The 17597-nt window shown below is 43.3% G+C and overlaps 1 protein-coding gene across 2 annotated transcripts; it reads left to right on the forward strand.

The window, feature by feature from the left end:
* The first annotated feature begins 1551 nt into the window (after positions 1 to 1551).
* EEF1AKMT1 (EEF1A lysine methyltransferase 1) lies at positions 1552 to 12843 on the forward strand. 2 transcript variants are annotated; one of them, XM_083805451.1, is made up of 5 exons: positions 1552 to 1621; positions 8289 to 8442; positions 9290 to 9372; positions 10065 to 10345; positions 11866 to 12843. In XM_083805451.1, the coding sequence occupies exons 2-5, from the start codon at positions 8293 to 8295 to the stop codon at positions 11991 to 11993; spliced, it is 642 nt and encodes a 213-aa protein (XP_083661577.1). In that variant the 5' UTR covers positions 1552 to 1621; positions 8289 to 8292; the 3' UTR covers positions 11994 to 12843. The 2 variants fall into 2 exon arrangements, with proteins under 2 accessions (XP_083661577.1, XP_083661578.1); XM_083805452.1 differs by lacking the exon at positions 1552 to 1621 and adding an exon at positions 7184 to 7300.
* Positions 12844 to 17597: the final 4754 nt, after the last annotated feature.

The raw sequence follows: 17597 nt of genomic DNA on the forward strand, positions 1-17597 counted from the left end.
AAAAAAGAAGTGAACAAGCCCACAGTTTCCTACTGACATGAAAAGTGCTGTTTCTAAATGGAAGATAGTGGGGTAGTAGGTACAGGGGTCCAAAGGAAAAAGTGTTTATAGGACAGTCACAGAGCAACTCTGAAACAAGAAACCTAATGTTATGAAAATGCTTTTAACAAATTATTGTGGCAAGACCTGACTTTGTAGAGAACAATGAAGAAAAGAAAAAGAAGGGTGAGGAAGATTTTGTTTTCAGGCAATAAGAAATGACCAGAAGTGCCAGAAAGCACATCATGTCTGCACAAGGAAGGTCGTAGAGAAGTAAGTTTGTATGCCCAAATGGAAAGCTACAATGAATTGATTCAAATGAATATACTTCTAAAATCGCTCTTACGAAACTCTTTTATCAAGCAGCTTAAATTCTGTCTCTGGGCAAGAAAGGGAGCCCTAAAACAGTATTTCAGGTAACAGGAAATCTTAAAAGAGCTGCAGGAAACCTGTAAAAATGGGAGTTAATTGATTATTTTGTACCAGTCCTCACTACACTCTCCTTGCAATTTTTATTTTTATTTTTATTTTCCAGTCAGGTGTCTGAAGTGATTAGTAAGGGTTATCTAGTTCCAACCCCCTGCCATGGGCAGGGACACCTCCCACCAGACCAGGTTGCCCAAAGCCCCATCCAGCCTGGCCTTGAACACCTCCAGGGATGGGGCATCCACAGCTTCTCTGGGCAACCTGTGCCAGGGCCTCACCACCCTCTGAGTGAAGAATTTCGTCCTTATATCTAATCTAAATCTCCCCTCTTGTAGTTTAAAGCCATTCCGCCTTGTCCTACCACTGCTCCCTGACAGAGTCCCTCCCCAGCTTTCCTGTAGGCCCCCTTTAGGTACTGGAAGGCTGCTGTAAGGTCTCCTTGGAGCCTTCTCTTCTCCAGGCTGAACAACCCCAGTTCTCTCAGCCTGTCCTCACAGGAGAGCTGCTCCAGCCCTTCTCATCTTCATAGCCCTCTTCTGGACTTGCTCCAACAGGTCCCTCTCCTTGTGCTGAGGGCCCCAGAGCTGAACACGGTGCTCCAGGTACATCTCACACCTACCCTTCCTGTAGGTGTGAAAAGGGCTGTTAAAAGCCCTGGATGTTTCTCCCAGCAGTCAGTACCCATAAGGGCAGGGGGAAATGGAAGATTTTTGAGCCTTGGTGTGGAACGACCTCAGCATCAAAACCACTTTGGTTTGTGAGGGAACAATGCTCAGAGATGCCACCTGAGTGTTTTGCTGCTGCAGCTCTCTGTGGAGTTTATACGCTTTTACGAGGCTCATATTTAAGGTGTAATCATTTCTGGAGACCGTTTTAAAGCCTCTTGAACCACCGGGGGGTTGAGATGCCTGGGGAACGACAGCTATGAGCCGCGGGGCGGTGTCTGGGGACGGGGCCGGGCGCTGTAACCCTAAAAACGGGTTTTAGCTTTTTGGGGGGCTTTTAGCGGGCGGCTGAAAGCAGCCGCGGCGCCGCTACCAGCCCCGGACGGTTGGGAGCCCTCAGAAAAGGCGGGAACCGCGGGGGGGGGAGGGGCCGGCAGGGCTGCGCGCGGCGCTGGGGCGGGGCCTGCGTGCGCGGAGGGATCTGGCGGCCGGTGAGTGGGCTCGGCCCGGCCGCAGTGCTGCGGCTCTGGGGGGCCGCGGTGCTCGTCCGCGCCCTTCCCCTCCGCCGTAATGGCGGGCGGGGGGGGCTGGGATCGGGGGTGGCTCGTGTGGCGGGGCTGCGCCTCCCGGGGGGGCTGAGGGGGCGCGGGGCGGCCGGCATGGGGGTGACATCTCTGGTGCCGTGCGGTAATGGGAGGAAGGGGGTGGAGCCGGTCTCTGTTCAGTTGTGCCCAGCGACAGGACGAGAGGCACCGGGCACAAACTGAAGCCCAGGAGGTTCTGGCTCAATACGAGGGGGCGCTTCTGTACCTTGAGGTGACAGAGCTCTGGGACAGGCTGCCCAGAGAGGCTGTGGTCTCCTTCTCTGGAGATATTCAAAACCCACCTGGATGCCATCCTGCGTAACGTGCTCTAGGTGATCTGCTCGGCAGTGGGTTGGACTGGATGATCTCCAGAGGTCCCTGCCAACCTCGGCCATTCTGTGAGAGGGGCTCCTTAGTCGGGAGCCGCTCTTCAGCACGCACGCGTAGGAAGGTAACCAGTTCTGCATCTGACCTGCTCTCTGTTTCCCAAAATCAGATGATCCTTGTGGAAAAGCAAGCAGATCGGGATGGGATGTAAAACACTTCCCTTCTCCTTCCAGTGGCCACCCGGCCTTCAGCCCTTGCTTTTTGAATCCTGAGGGGTCTCTGTGCAGAGCGACCCTCTGCACCCCGCACCTCTGAGCTCTCCAGTCTCGCCTCAAGGCACTGCCAAGCATTACCCTGTAGCGTACCCTGTGAGAGAGATTCTGCAGCTCTGCTGTGCCTTGTGCCGGGCAGCACCTTGCTGTCCTGGTGAACCTGGCTCTTGAGGCCACACTTGTTGCCTGCCAGTTCTTGCCTTAGAAAACACAGCAGTAGGTCAGTGCCCGCATTGTTCATGCCTCTTACGGTTACAGGCTCTGCCAGTCCCCTCTCAAGTTACTTACACTTACTCCCCTGCAGAAGCTATTCTAGTCTTTGGATGTCTTAAAACTCTTCTTGAGCCTTTTCTAGTTTCAGCATTTACTCTGCTTGTTGAGATGAAGAGCCCAGAACTGCTATTTAGTTTTGTTATGTATGGCCTGGTATCTTGGAGCTCTTGGCAGGTCCTTTTCAATTTCTTTGTAAATTCTGCTTAATCACATTAAATACCATTCCTACTCAGGCAGGAGACTTTGTGGTTATGATGTGTAATTCTCCAAAAACATCAAATCAATGTGTGGTAGCAGCAATTAAATGATAGATTTTTTTTAAAGGAAAAATAGAATGTAACAGAAAACATCATAAAACCATACAGTAAGTGTGTAATCACCCTAATCTTAAATGTTGCCTAAAATTCCAGTTCCCTCATCTCAAAGAAGGGGTGTATTAGAAGAGTTTAACAAGGATCAGCAAATGTATGGAAAGACTTGAGGAAAGGGGGATGACCTCCAGGTGTCTGTGAAATGGCATGTGGAGCAGTGTGAGACAGGGAATAACGGGGCTCTGATGTCTGCTGTCTATTGCCGTAAGGGAAGTATCGCATCTCGTGAAGCCAGTAGCCACGTTCACAGCAAGAGTAGGCAGTTTTTCATAAAATGTGACTTAAAAGGGGGCATTATCAATTGAAGAACTTCATGTGAATTTAAGGAATACTGCACAAATGTCTTTTGGAGAACTACATTCACAGAACAAATCACTTCAGATGCTGAAATATCTTTAGTGGAAAACAGTTAAAGACTGGGAGGGTGTAGAGTGGGGAAGTATCACCTGTACGTGCCTCAGTCTCACTCTGAGACAGCTGCTTTTGGCTACCTCCAAGACAGAATTACCACTATCTACCCTTGATCTGAACTGGTACAGCTTTTCTTTTGAACCTTTTGCTGTGGTTGTAAATAAAAAGCTCTCCAGACTTGATCCTTCAAGTGGAGCCATTCTCAGATTTGTGGCAGGTGAGCTGCCTCTGCTTCACACATCCTCCTTGTCCCTCCTTCCCTCGTCTAAGAAACACAAGAAAACTGCTTTACATTTGTGTGCAGGTTTGTCAGGTCTGCTTTTCTGATGTTTCCCGAATTGGCATCCCCTTCAGGGGCTGGATCGTTGTATGGCACCTGGGCCCCAAAACTCCACAGCTGACTGCAAGGAAGCGAGTGGCTGCTTGAGGTTTGAGAAGTTTTGGTCCGCATTAGGAAGACTACAAAACAGATGTACATATGGTCTAGCCTTTTTCAGTTTCTCCTGGCTAGACCACACTAGCTAGCAAGGGGAATTTTTGTGTCCAAATTACTTTGGACTGATGTACTTGATACATTTTGTCCTGTCAGTCCTTCTCCTGAAAGCGCATTTGGCAACACTCAGGTAACTTGTCAGACACTTGAACAAAAGCTGAGCTCTCACTCAGCTGCTTCTTGGATTTAAAGAACATGAATAAATTTACTATTTATTATTTATTTAAAATAAACATGAATTTAAAGACATGTATAATTGTTTCCAACAGGGGAGATCCTTTCTCTGTCTGTGTTTTTACTGTGTTTAGGACAGGATCCCCCCCAAATCCACTTGCGATTTAGAGTTCCTGTTTGACAGCTGGCCACTGGTCACTGGAGACCTGAGACTTGGGTCCTTGTGCGTGTTAAGTGGCTGGGGATCGAAAAGGGTGCAGTAACTTCGTGTTTCTATGGTTGTGAGGCCCAGCTCAGCCTTCTCACAACATTTCAGTCCCCCTGGTCAGGACTTCTTGTTCACCCTCAGGCAGCGATTGCTCCTCCAGGAGCCCCTCGTGGCAGCGTAGCATTGTCCAGGTTCCCTTGGTGTGTGACACAAACACCACCGATGACCAGCTGTTTGTCTCAGATACTAACATGGGTGGCTTGGGAAAAATACTATTGTTTTACTCAGCTGCACATGTTCTTTTTGTAGATCTAAGCTGCTGTAGAACAAAGTATTTTCTGAAGTTTCATGTGCACTTACATTCTTGGTATGAGGTCTAAGGGGCCAACATTGTCCTCCTTCTCCTCCTTCCTCCCCTCCCAGCGATTAACAGGACCACTTTCCGCTTGTATTAATATTCCTTGGCCTTGCAGTAGTCTTCCCTTCCCCCCTTCAGTGAAAGGGACATTTTATTACACCAAGATGACTTCTTCAGGGCACCATAAAAGAGTGAATACTGGAAAGTGGCAGAGCAGTGTGCCTGTGTGTGTACCAAACGGCACTTCTGTGTTCTGTGGATCGCTGGGGAGGCCTGGCCTAGTCAGGTAACTCTCTTCATTGGCAGAGAAATGGCAGCCAGCCACCTGTGGTGCAGTCTGTAGGTAAAAGATCTGTTCCTTGCTTTAAGAAAGTTTTCAGAGGTGGCTTTGTAACATATGTCCCACCTCGTGCTTGCCTTCCCCTGCAGAAGTGGCACTCCCTCAGTGCTGTGGATCTGGAAGCATCCAGCTGCATTTTCTGTAGTTACGAGGTGAGCAATGGTACACAGGCACGTGGCCTCACCTCGCCTCAGCGAACCCGATGACTGCATTTCCACGCTTCTGTGCGTAGGGGCACAGTTACGTTTGCACACAGCAGCTGCACTGTGCTCAAAGAACGCTGCTTTCCAGGTGACCACAGCTTCGTAGGTATGGATGGACCAAATGTACAGGGGGTACAGGAAGACTGTGAAATACTGAAGGAATTTTTGAGTTAATTTTTCCATTCTAACAAGTTCTTTCTAACTTGTTATTTATTTTTTCTCTGTTTTAGGACTTGGCTATATAAAATTAGAGTTTTCATACATGAGAGCTGGTAACCAGTGTTACATCATACAGTGTTCCTGTGTAGACAAGGCACGGGGGTCTTCAGTGCTACTGTTTTCACTTGCTTTTATTAGCTTTCTTTTTTTGTTTTTCTGTTTTCTTTGAGGAGCTCTCACGCAGTAGTGCCAGCGTTTCCTGGATGTTTGTCAGCTGGTCAGAGCCAGACTCAGCTGTGCACGGGGCAAGGGACTGAGGAGCCTGCAGGCACCTTCCCCCTTCATCCCACCCACAGCATTGTGCGAGCCACAGGTCATACGGTGCAGTTGTAGTCACTTTTCTCATTTGCTGGGTAGGTCTGCCCCTTTAGAGGCCAGTAGCATTCAAATCTATCCCATGAACACAATCCTGCCTATTTATTCTTATTTCTATCCACAGGTGCTTAACCCCTTTTTTTTCCTGCTATCCTTTTGATGACATCTAACTTCACACCAAGTCTTACTTTTCCAGCCTCTTGGAGATCTTATTCCTTATTGTTTTGCTTTTTAATTAGGTGCAAATGCAGCCCTTTAGAGTTAATAGTAAAGAAGACTTGGCACACTGCTAGTTTTAAACTTGGTATTCCTACTGATAGTGCTAGAGGCGCCGTGGGTTTCTCTGCTTCCTCCCATCCTCCTCAAAACTTTGAGGGTTGTTTTTGGACTTGGGAGCGGTGTACTTTCTGGGAGGGCTATAGGGAGGTTTCAAGTAGTACAACTTTCTACTCACTTGAAGCCAAAGGAATTTACAAGTCTTGTTCACATAAACTCACTTACTTTAATAGCTTTCTAATGTACTTCATATGCAAGAAAATGTCTTCATGCTGATGACTTAAGTCAGTTATATGTAGACAATGTACATATGTTCAGAAAAAGGTTTTGGTTTTTGGCAATGTTCTTAATGGATGTACCTAATGATTTTTCTACCATATATTCTGAGTTACCTTTCCTTGCAGCCTCAGAGTTAATTGCTGCTTGGTTCCTAAAGCTTTAATTTACAAACCAAAAGGAAGACCATGAAAAAGGAGCTAAAATAGCATTTATAGAAAAAGGATGCCTGTGGTTGTATCCCTTTCCATCCACTGAAACAACAGATAATTGCTTCATCAGCAATTTTATCTGTGAGGATTTCATTTCACGGGCATAGATTTAATCCTTGTGAATGCCTGTATGGGTTCACTGAATGTAAAATAAAAAAGGTTTTGATTTAAGAACTGCAAATTTGCATCAGTTTTGGTTTCTCAGTGTCAAAGCCTAGAAGTGTGCTTGCCTTAGGGATAACAGCAAACCAGATTACTGCATCTACGATACACTTAATAAAAAAGAAAGTCATAGAATCATCGAATCATGGAATCATTGGATCATTAAGGTTGGAAAAGACCTTCAAGATCAGCTGGTCCATGAAGAGTAGTTGTAAACTTGTAACATCTGTCCCAGCAAAAAGGGTTCTTGTACAGGGCCTAAAGTGGATGTTAGCACTGCGCATTGTTAGAAACTCTATTCTGTGTGAACTTGTAGTAATTTTATTAGAAAACTATATTAATAATATGAAATTTAATAATATAAATAATAATTTCAAAGCATTTATGTTTCGTTCACCACCAGTAGGAACAAACTGAGCTGTTTTGCCCTCTGGCTCCAAGATCCCCTCCTGCACAAGGCCTTTAGGCTCCGAGGGATGGAGGGATGCCGGCACAGTGCTCGGCAGGAGCCAGAGCTTCTAGTGAATAGCGATGGGTTGTCCCACAGCAGCAGGCTAATGGCACTGTTTTTTCAGTCAGTAGGGAGAAACAGATTTAGGAAGTGTCCAGGAAGCGCTGCAGGAGGGAGCAGAAGGGGAGGAGGCCGTGAGTTCTGGAGTCCTCCTTGTAACAACGAGAGCAGAGAGAGGGGCAAATGTAAGCAGCTGTACTTCAAATTAAGTCTTCTTAGCTCTCCACGTTACGTATGGTTGAGGTGGCACGTGTTTCTGCGCAGCCTGCACCACACACAGCCTCTGCACGAAGGAAAGCGCACACCCATTCCGAGTCCTGCTGAAGTCCTTGGACACGTATGAATTCTTAGAACGGATGGCGAAAAAGCTGATTTCCTGAGAGAAGAATCTTGGATTTCCGAGTTTTCTCCTGTGCTTTTCACATGCTTGATTTCTGCTGTTGTCACCTTCGCTCCACGAGGTGGCACCGTCTCTTCTGGGAAGGACACACAGGCCTGGGCTGCTGCCTGGCCGTGCGCGGTCGAGGGGTGCAGGGGGTGCCCAGCTCTGAGGTCCCTGCAAACGGCTGCTCTCAGCATCTAGTGCACGCCGTGCCCTTTGGGTACGAGCTGTGCCCGTGTTCTCACGCGTAAAACACACAAATTGTCAGTCACGTAGTGCTACCTTAGGAAAACATCTTGAGCCTCTTGTCTGCTGAAGGTTTCTGGCATTTGTGGTGTGAGAGGTGAAGCCAGGTGATGCTGATCCTAGAACAAGAGTTTACTTCTCTTTGAGTCAGAACTGTGTGCCTCTTCAGCATGGCAAGAAATGATCAATAGCTATCATTATGTCTAGGAGGTGAGGGAATCATTTCTACAGTATTTGCAAAATCCACTATAGCCTTTTCCTGCAAGCTGAAATAAAAGTGGTGTATGGATGCGGGGTATAACAAACTGTAACGACAACATCCCTATAAGAATACAAGCCACATCTATGTCATATGGAAAGGGACCAGTTCCTGAATTCTCTCTGGAAAAGCTCTATGTTTTTCTCTTGTTCAGAGGTTTTTCCATTAGCTATTAGACTAAGCCTGCAAAGTCAGGAAATGTTTTATCTTGGGAGAGTGGGCCATTATTAAAAGCTTCCACTACTGAAAACGGTTAATTATTTTTTTTCCTGTGGTTGATGTCTAGAAAAATGGATGATGATGATGATGACGTTCCCCAGCTTTCAGCCCATACGTTGGCTGCCCTCCAGGAGTTCTATTTGGAACAGCAGCAGAGGGAGGGCACGAAGACCTCCCAAGGGTTTAATCAATATTCTGTTGGCTCGATAGAAGAAAACTGGGTAAGAAACTGAACTTAGTGAATGAAGCACAGGTAGTGAGCATTACAGAGGAACAGCCCTCACCAGGTTTCTTTTGTCGATAATTAATGAAATGAAAAGGGGAACACTCAAGATGTTCCCAGAGTGGCAAAACTATTTATGGACAATAACACTGCAAGCTTATTTGCCTTAATATTAAATCAGGGTAATTACATGCACAGAAGGAATAAAGCTGCCAACTAAGAAGCCTCTATGCCTTCTGGAAACTTTTAACTCCAGCCTGGCATGTGAGGGTAGTGAAGATTCTTCCCTTGGTTTGAGGCAACACAGTGTAACGAGGCTGAATGTGCTTTCCTTTCACATCGTATTTCTTTTTGTGTTTATTTTGTTGGTTTTGTGGGTGGCTGCCTTGTTGCATTTTTTCTTCTAACAGACTGACTTTGGATTTGTCTATGTATTCTTTTTTTTTTCCTGTTTCTTATATCTTCTTTAGTACTTCTATACTTTATTTCCTTCTATACTGTCATTTTTCGAGTCCTTTTTTCCTTTCCCACTGAAGTAATTCAATTTAAGAGTATATAAATACTGTACATCTGCATGGTTTGAACTAACCTTCTCAGTGATTTTGCATTACTTGGTTTTCCTGATACCATAGTAAGTGCTGTGGAAGCACACAGTGTAAGCTACGTGCTGTCTCTCATTGGTTTACAGAAGTAAAAAGACTCTCAGAAAAATTGTCACCTTTGTAGTTTGTGAACTGAGAAGTTGCTGTGGATTTTGTTTTTCTTCTAATAGGACTCACAACACCTAATTGTACATAGCACAGTCAGAAGGTTTGATGTTTATAATTGTGCGTTATTTTTCTCAGCAACTGAGCCAGTTTTGGTACAGCGATGAAACTGCATCGTGCCTGGCTAATGAAGCAATTGTGGCAGCTGGAAAAGGTGGCAGGTAGGTTTTAATGTCTGTTTTGTAGATTTGTCACGCCTTTTCTGTAATTATTTCATTTATGCAGGGAGAGCGTGCAGTTTAATTCATTACTCTTTGTACCTCAGCATTTGGTGGAGATGCGGCAGAAATGCCCATGCCATTATTTAGTTAGGTAATAGTTCATACTGAGCTTACAGATTAGTGTTTCCTTGAATGCTGTAGCCTCTGCCTTGCAAAAATTGATTATAAATCTTTTTTTTTTCTTTTTTTTTTTTTTCTGAGAAATATAATGAGCTCCAGAGCGTATTAGTGACTTCTAATTATTTTTTCTGTTTTTATACATTTCTGCAGAACAGATGGAAAAACTTGTTTTTCCTCCTATTTCTGTAAGGATTATTTTTCAATTTTAACTTAAATTTTCAATATATTTCCTTGTTGTAAATTAAGATTTTCACCTTTAAGACCTTTTAAGGTCTCTGTGTGGCATGGAAGCTGAACATGTAATGGCCTGAATACTTAAAACTCCGTTCTTTGATTTTTACAAAGTAATTATTTCTTAGATTTGAGGAAGAATAGCTCGCATTTTCTGGGACAAATGCTTAAACTGTTTTCCCAAAGCAGCCCTGAGAACTTATGGAATTGTCTTTGCTGCAATTATTTCTTTGTTTGTTGCCTTTTAAAATCAGTTTTCTAAGTTGTTGTCTCCCTTTCAGGATAGCCTGTGTTAGTGCACCAAGCGTCTATCAGAAACTGAAGGAACAGGATGACAAAGATTTTTCAGTGGTTATTCTGGAGTACGACAGGAGGTTTTCTGTATATGGAGAAGAATTTATCTTCTATGATTACAACAACCCTTTGAACTTACCGGAAAACCTCCTGCCACACAGTTTTGACATTGTAATAGCAGATCCGCCCTATCTGTCTGAGGAGTGTCTTCAAAAAACTGCAGAGACCATCAGATACTTAACAAAAGGAAAGATTCTGCTTTGCACAGGTATAATTAATAAGATATTTAGGTCACTGTTGAGCATCTTTTTTTTCTTTCCTCTCAAAAGACAAACTTACTGAAGTGAGAAAAATACTAACTCAGTAATACTAATTTATAAGTAGTTCTAGGAAGACTGTGCATCCTGAAGGGGGTAATGTTTTACTGGAATACTTTAGTTCAACCTTTATTTTTCATTGAAGGGATGTGTATTTTAGTAGTTAAGTCAGTAATTTTTTTTCTTATGGCATTATGAGTTTTAGTAAATTTTTGAAGAATTGTAAAAACATTCTGCAAAGTTCCAGATTTTTATTTATTTATTTATTTGTAAAGGGGCATTCTCTACAATTGTAGTGATTGAAATCTGGCTATGACAAACATACATGCAACCTACTGTTAACATCTTTTTAAACAATGCAATGAGTTTGTGATTCCTTAGCATATCCGTAGCTGCAAGATTTCAGCTGCTGTATATTTAGAAAAACTAAGGTGAGCTAAGCAGAAAGAAGGACGAATAGGTTGGAACGGCCTTTGCGTAGTAAAGTGGGATGATTCTAGCTAAGCCTTGAAAACAAAAACACAAAAAAGACACTTTCTTGTTCTCATATCACTGGCTCCTTACTGGTAAATATAGAAATTGTAATGTGAATGAATATATGAGGACTCTCCACTGTGATTCAGGTAATTGATTATTAGGCACTGAAATGCAGCAGGAGGAATTAAAAATCAGTGATCACAGCAGTAAAACTGGAAGACTTGCCAGCTGCATTTTTAGGCCCTTCTTCATGAAGACGCACTCGCTAGTTTTAAGAAGCTCTGAGTATCTACCTTAGTCCTGGTGGTTCTTAAATCTGTAATCTTATTACAAGACATCTGAAAACATCCAAGTAATTTTTTCAAAAAACAAAAGACAAAACCCATATATGCGTACAATTCTGGGCAGTCAACCAAGTAGGCAAAATAGAGAAAAATGAAAATAGTATGTGGATGTAGAAAGCCTACTTCTTTGTTTACTTGTAAATGGCAGTTATGCACAAGGATAGTTCTCAGTTTTTTTTTTCCCTGAAATGGATAGGTGGTCCTTCAGTTTACAAAGTTTGACAAATACTGCTCAAGAAAGTGATTTCTCAGTGTGTAGCTATAAATACCACGCTGTGGTTTATTTAAATAGAGGAGTATATGTAATCTGTTTGCATTTCCTATGGCTCCCCACCATGTAATTCTTTGGCATGCAGCAAGAAGATTGAGTTCAAATTTCTGTTTTTTATAAAGGGGGCACCGATCTTACCCTCTACCTATTTTTATGAAACTTTTATGACATTCATTTCCTTGGAGCTTCTTCAGTTCTTTCAGATTTAGATTTCCCAACAGCTTCAGTTGCCAAAGAGGGCTGAAGGTGTAGCTGCTTTAAGCCTTGCTCCCTCAAAAAAAAGCTGTTTCTCTGCATACGCATTCATGAGGAGCTAATCCAAAAGGCCAAACATTCTGTTACTGCGTTTCTCACCAAATACTAATTATTTTTGCTGCAGGTGCAGTCATGGAGGAACAGGCAGCAAAGCATCTGGGTGTGAAGATATGCAAGTTTATTCCAAAACACTCTCGAAATTTAGCTAATGAATTTCGATGTTATGTGAACTATGCTTCAGGACTGGACTGATTCTCACGGGAAGATCTCTAACTTTTTCACTCAAGTTCCTTTGTATGTTTTTCTCAGTGACTCCACGTTTCTTCATGCTGAAATGTTCAGCTCCAGGGGATATTTTCTGGGCTAAATTTAATCAACACAGGGTGATAGTCTCTCTCGGTGTCAGCATTTGCAAATATTGTGTGTTTTTATCTTACCTGGTAGGTAAATGGGGACCAAACAATGTAGGTGCTGGGCAATGGGAACTTCTTTGTTAGAGTTTCATTCCAACCACAAGTTTCTTCCGTTCAGGGACTTTTCAGTGACACCTCTGAAGTGATTTTAGCTGGTTGACTTGTAACACCACGCAAGTGCTTTCCTCCCGGACATCAGAATTGTCATCTGCATCATAACTGATGACTTAGTAGCTAGTGGATGATTGAAAGAGCATGAATATTGGTCTCCTTTCACCTTGAGACATGTTTGTTCTCAACGTGTCATGTGTTTTCAGATTCGTTGTCCAGCAGCCTGATATTTTTATAAAGGATAACTAAAGAGAAAGCAGGTCTCCTTCTGGGGAGGCCTCTCCAGTTGCTTTTAATAATCAGAACTACTTAAGAGCTGCCAAGTAAGATAAGACCTACTATCTGTTATTGTTGCCAGACTGGCTTTTTATAAAAATTTGGTGGTTGTTTCACCTTTTCTAGAGCTTTGTCACAAACCTAATCTTTCTTTTTGTAAAAGATAAGATCTACTTTGTCATCAATTATCACCATATAAACTTGTGTATGTGTGTTGTACTTGAAAAAAACAGTGTTTAACATCTCTTTGCAGAAGTCCAATGCATTTATTTTGTGATACAGAATAAACATAAGCAACAAAACCTGAACTTTTTATAAACAACCAAAAAAAATATCAAGTAGATCTTTTAATTTCCTAGCTAAGCTAATCTCCAAAGGTTGGTATAAACTTGATGTCTCCTTGAAAAAAGCACAATACAGATTTCCCCGTGAGAGAGAGCTTCACTTTCATTAGGGATCCTATACATTAGTCAGGTCAAATCACCCTAAAATATGAGGTAAGTAATAAAATGCCAGAAATTAACTCATGCTTGCATTAGTGCTTCAGACTGTGTTCATGGGTTCTCACTTTTGTTACCCTTGCTGCTGGCTGAGATCCTGCTTCTGTAGTAATGTGACCTGCACATGTCCATTAACTCTTGAATCATAACGGCTCTGATTCAATGCAGTGTCTACATTTTAATTGATTTCACTACCAAGTTAACAATGATGTATAGGTATGTCATGTTTGTAGTTTCAAGAACAGACCTTTTTTTCCCAAATACCCATTTTTTTATGTTTGCCTCCTGTTCCACAGAGAGAAGCATAGTAGTAGAATAGAAACATATTAGAAATTGCTGGATCTTACAAGGCCACTGAGGTATACCATAATGTATTGACAAACTCCTGTTATTTCTAACAGGCAAATTTAAATTTTATATACAAGGGTTTGGCTGTATTTCAAGCAATTTCAATCACAATAGACGATACATTAGAAAAACTTTCCTTTGGGATAGGAGAGATTTTTGATAACTGGAATTTTTTAAAGCTAATTTTCTCTGACTTCTTGGCTACACTGCTGATACATTTTTGGGTGAAAGCTGATTCGTAAATTGCAAGGCACTCAACAGTTTTTATCAGCTATAAATACACAGAACATATGTACTTGTCTTCTTGTCTTTCTATACTATATTTATATATTGGGATCACGTAAAAGGCTAACAGAAATGCTGCATCTACAAAATGAAGCACCTAGAGGAAGTATTAAGAAATTTATTTTGTAGTGGAGATAAACCTAATTAAACTTTTGAGGCAAGAATTCTAATAATGTAGAGATAGATCATAGTCATGTTTCTGTGTATTTGTCCTGTTTGGATGAAGATTTTCCCATCTGATAGTGTAATAGTAATGAGCAGAAATAACATAGATGTTATATAAACCTCTTGGAGCACTCAGAGAATCAAACTTCCTGAGTCAGACCCCAGGCTGGTTCATACATATGCTTCCAAGCCACTTTTGCTCTCCTCTCTGCTTTCAGAGACCCGTTCACTTCCTAAGTTTTCCCTCCTCTTTTTTTGCCTGTGCCTCCCCCCTTTATAGTGTTCCTGAGTTTTGTGGTACCAGTTTTTTCTTTCACAGGTGTTGGTTTCCATCAGGTGACGGGTAACATACTGTTAAGGAAAGCGTGGAGGAAGAGCACACAGGGGAAATGGAGAGCTGAGGCAGATTCAAGTCACTGCACGTCTGTGGCCGATACTGTCCTGCCATTCAAACCAGAAAGCATCCTTGCTGTTGAGCCCCATAAAGCCAGAATTCCCCCTGAAAATTACTGCCTGCAGGTGACATCTAGCTGGGGTTATTAGCAGTGTTCCAAGAGCCCGAGCCATTGCTGTTACGTGGCCAGTTCCAAAATAAGAAAGCAAAACAGTGTTAAATGTGTAGGCATGGGCACAAATCACAGCTGTAGGCTGGTTTGTGTTTATTATCACAAATGTCTTGCACACCAGGCAGATGGAAACAATGCAATGTGAAGCGCCTCCTGAAACTTGAACTGAAACTCCTGAACTGCATAGAGGCTTCAGAAGGGACAGGTACGGTACGGCTGCCAGAACTGACGATACTCTGCCCACCTAAATTAGAACGTGCTGTTTGAATACAAGCTTCACATATGTTGCTGCTTTGCTGCTAATGTCCTGCAGTTGTCTGCTTCCTTTTGCTAAATCTGCGTTGTTGGGCTCTCTACAACAGAACTGAAAGATAGTTTTGCCAACTTCATCAGAGACCCATTCCTTTTCTTAAAAACGTACAACGTTGAGCTGTACCAAGAAAATCAGTTCACCAAGAACGTTACTGCTGCTTTCACACGTTGGTCAGGCCGCTTTGAAAAGAGGCCCTGTGAAGACGTGTGATTATGAAAATAAGGGAACATGTACAGTTTTGTAGATGCGCTCAACAGAGCAGCCCGTTGTCCAACAGCTTCTCCCTTAGAAGGCTGGTGAGCTCGGGCAGCTGCCCAAGCAGAGCTTGACTGGTGGCATTCACACAGCCTTCATCAGCGAGAGGATGTAAGCTGGTTTTGTCCTTTCTGGGGAAGTATCTGTGCTCCTGAGGCTGCAAGTCACAAAAATCCGTAGTGAATTTGTACTTTGTGTCAGCTCTAAGACCTATTACGTAACAGCAAAATAGCTCCCTTTTCTATAATGATTATAGAACAAAATCTTCAGCGTCAAGTAACGAGTGGCTGGCTTTACTCTGGATCTTTTAGGGACTGCCTTTCTCTTGGAGCAGCCTGTGGTGAAGTTTTCATTATGATGCCACTCTTCCAGAGGCGTTTATGACTGCGGAAGCACGCTTTATTATGACACGCTGCAGCCGTGCGGCGGCAGGACATCTCAGCGCCGTACGGCCGCGTGTCCATACAAAGGTGACACTCAGCGGAGGAAACCCGGCATCGTGCGCATGGGCTTACGGCTGCAGGTGGAGGAGCAGATCCCACAGCTGCCCGCATCTCCCCCGAGATGACAGGTGGAGCATTTTGAAAACTGCCATTGCATGAAATCCATGGTACTTTCATTAAGCTCTGACCTGCATTTCCCATTAAAATTGCTGCTGCACTTAGCTGGGTGTCGCAGAGCTGGCCAGGCTCCGTACAGCACGGCTGCCTTCCCCCCTCTGCCCATGCCACTGCACAGGGCAAGGGGAAGTACCTCTTGTAGCTGCTTCTCCACTTCACCTATTTTGCAGCCTCCTTAGAAAGAAGGGCTGCAAAACCAAGTGGTAGCTGATGCCACCCAGCAAAAGCGCGTAGCTCTCCAGGTAGTTATGGTAAATCTGCTGCTTAATCCCGGAGAAATTAACAGGCGTTTATGCTTTCTGGGTGTGTGTAATAGCCTTTTTCCCTTTTCCCCTTGCTGCTGGTGATTTCGTGTTTACTTGCAGCTGTAGGCCACTGCCTGCTCACACCTCCGTGCAATGACAGGCCTTTAAACCAAAGCTGGCATCTCAGGGTTTCCTCAGCCTTCCTGCGTGATACGAATTTTCCAACGTATCTTAAGTGATACTACAGAGAAGAAAAGTTCTTTACTGAGGATATTGTTCCGTGTTTTGTGGCTCCTAATGTATTCCAGGGACAACCTCATTGAAGGAAAAGATTTTCCTGGCACAACAAAAAAATTCTCAAATCAGCCGCAGCTGCCAGATAGTTTCAGCTTTGAATTGTTTGCATTTATTGGGCCTGGAGCTGTTTCAATGAGGCATTTCATGTCTGCCTTGTGTCAACAGTTTGTGAGCCTTGAAGCAACTCCAATGAACTTCCCTCCCCCCGTGCAAATTAAAGGCAAGGCTATGGCAGCTGTAACCGGAGGGCTAGAAGCTGGAAAATGTCACACCGCCGCTGAAGTCAACCTGATATAAATCCATGATGTGATGATATCTTAAAAAAAAAAAAAAAAGGAACAAAATCCAAACAAACGCAAACAGCATTTAATACTTGAACTTTTCCACATGAGTAACGTGGGGGGGGGGGTATAATGGAAGGGTGTTATGAAGGTTAACAAATGTTTGCATGGCTAATAGCTTTTGATGTGAAGTATTAAGAAACACTTGTTCACTAACAAATTATTATCAAACAGTTGCTCATGCTGAAACATAAACACAGCTTTTAAGAGCCATCTAATGGGCGAGCTGGACCAGGAAGCAAATTGGCTCAGCCGAAGCGTTTGTCACAGAAGTGAATGGAGATTTAAAAAGGAAAACGGTTTCTAAGTGGAATAGCATGAAGGTGCCTGCGACCATAGGAAGCTTTCTGCACTTGTTGCATATGAAGAGAAGGAGGTCGCCAAAATACATAATCTATTGATCCGTTGAGGTTTTGCAGTTCCCTAATACTTTCCTTTCAGTCATCCAATTCCTGGAGCTTTATGTAAGCTAAAGCATCTGTTTTTCTGGATTGGCAGAACCAGTTGTGTTCCATTTACCTGCTCTTAGCCCAGCATTCCCAGGAATTCCCAGAACATGCTCTGGTTACTTGGAAAACCTCAAACTGATTCCGTAATTTCTGCCCGCAGGACAGAGTGTTACAACAAAAAGTGAGATTTTTTTTTTTTTTTTTTTCCTTCTCAATACCACACAAATAAATGCATGTACACTCCTTAAATTAGCAGTTGAGTATTTACTAAGTGTTGAGGGCTGTACGGTTTGGGATCTTTTTGTTGTTGCTGTGGGGCTTTACTGTATTTTACAGTGAATTTATATGTTGGGGAGTCTGAAGGTCCGATTTCACCCTGTGTGAAGAGTGAGTGTGGAGAGAAAACACTACGTAATAGTGAAACCTTAAGGAACTGGGACTGCTAAAGCATCATCTAACGCAGTGTTTCTCTGGCTGTGCTTCCCTTCTGAGGCCCTCTGTCTTTGATTAGCATTTCCCTTTTCTCAGAGGGTGAGAAGTCCTTCCACATTAGGAGGACGGAAAAGTGGCTGTAATAGCTGCAAGTATTTACGTTCTCGGGGGAACAGGTAACTAGCTTTAATTGCCGGCAGCAGCTAGGCAGTTAGCTGTTCTCTGAGTAGCGTCAACACT

This window comes from Anser anser (assembly GCF_964211835.1).
Source record: "Anser anser genome assembly, chromosome: 1".
NCBI classification, from domain to species: domain Eukaryota; kingdom Metazoa; phylum Chordata; class Aves; order Anseriformes; family Anatidae; genus Anser; species Anser anser.

What these genes read in the sequence shown, in the direction of transcription:
- EEF1AKMT1 (XM_083805451.1), top strand. Translation starts at nt 8,293, where the DNA reads ATGGATGATGATGATGATGACGTTCCCCAGCTTTCAGCCCATACGTTG. An exon ending in GCTCGATAGAAGAAAACTGG is followed by an intron (nt 8,443 to 9,289) that starts GTAAGAAACTGA and finishes TATTTTTCTCAG; the next exon opens with CAACTGAGCCAGTTTTGGTA. An exon ending in GCAGCTGGAAAAGGTGGCAG is followed by an intron (nt 9,373 to 10,064) that starts GTAGGTTTTAAT and finishes TCTCCCTTTCAG; the next exon opens with GATAGCCTGTGTTAGTGCAC.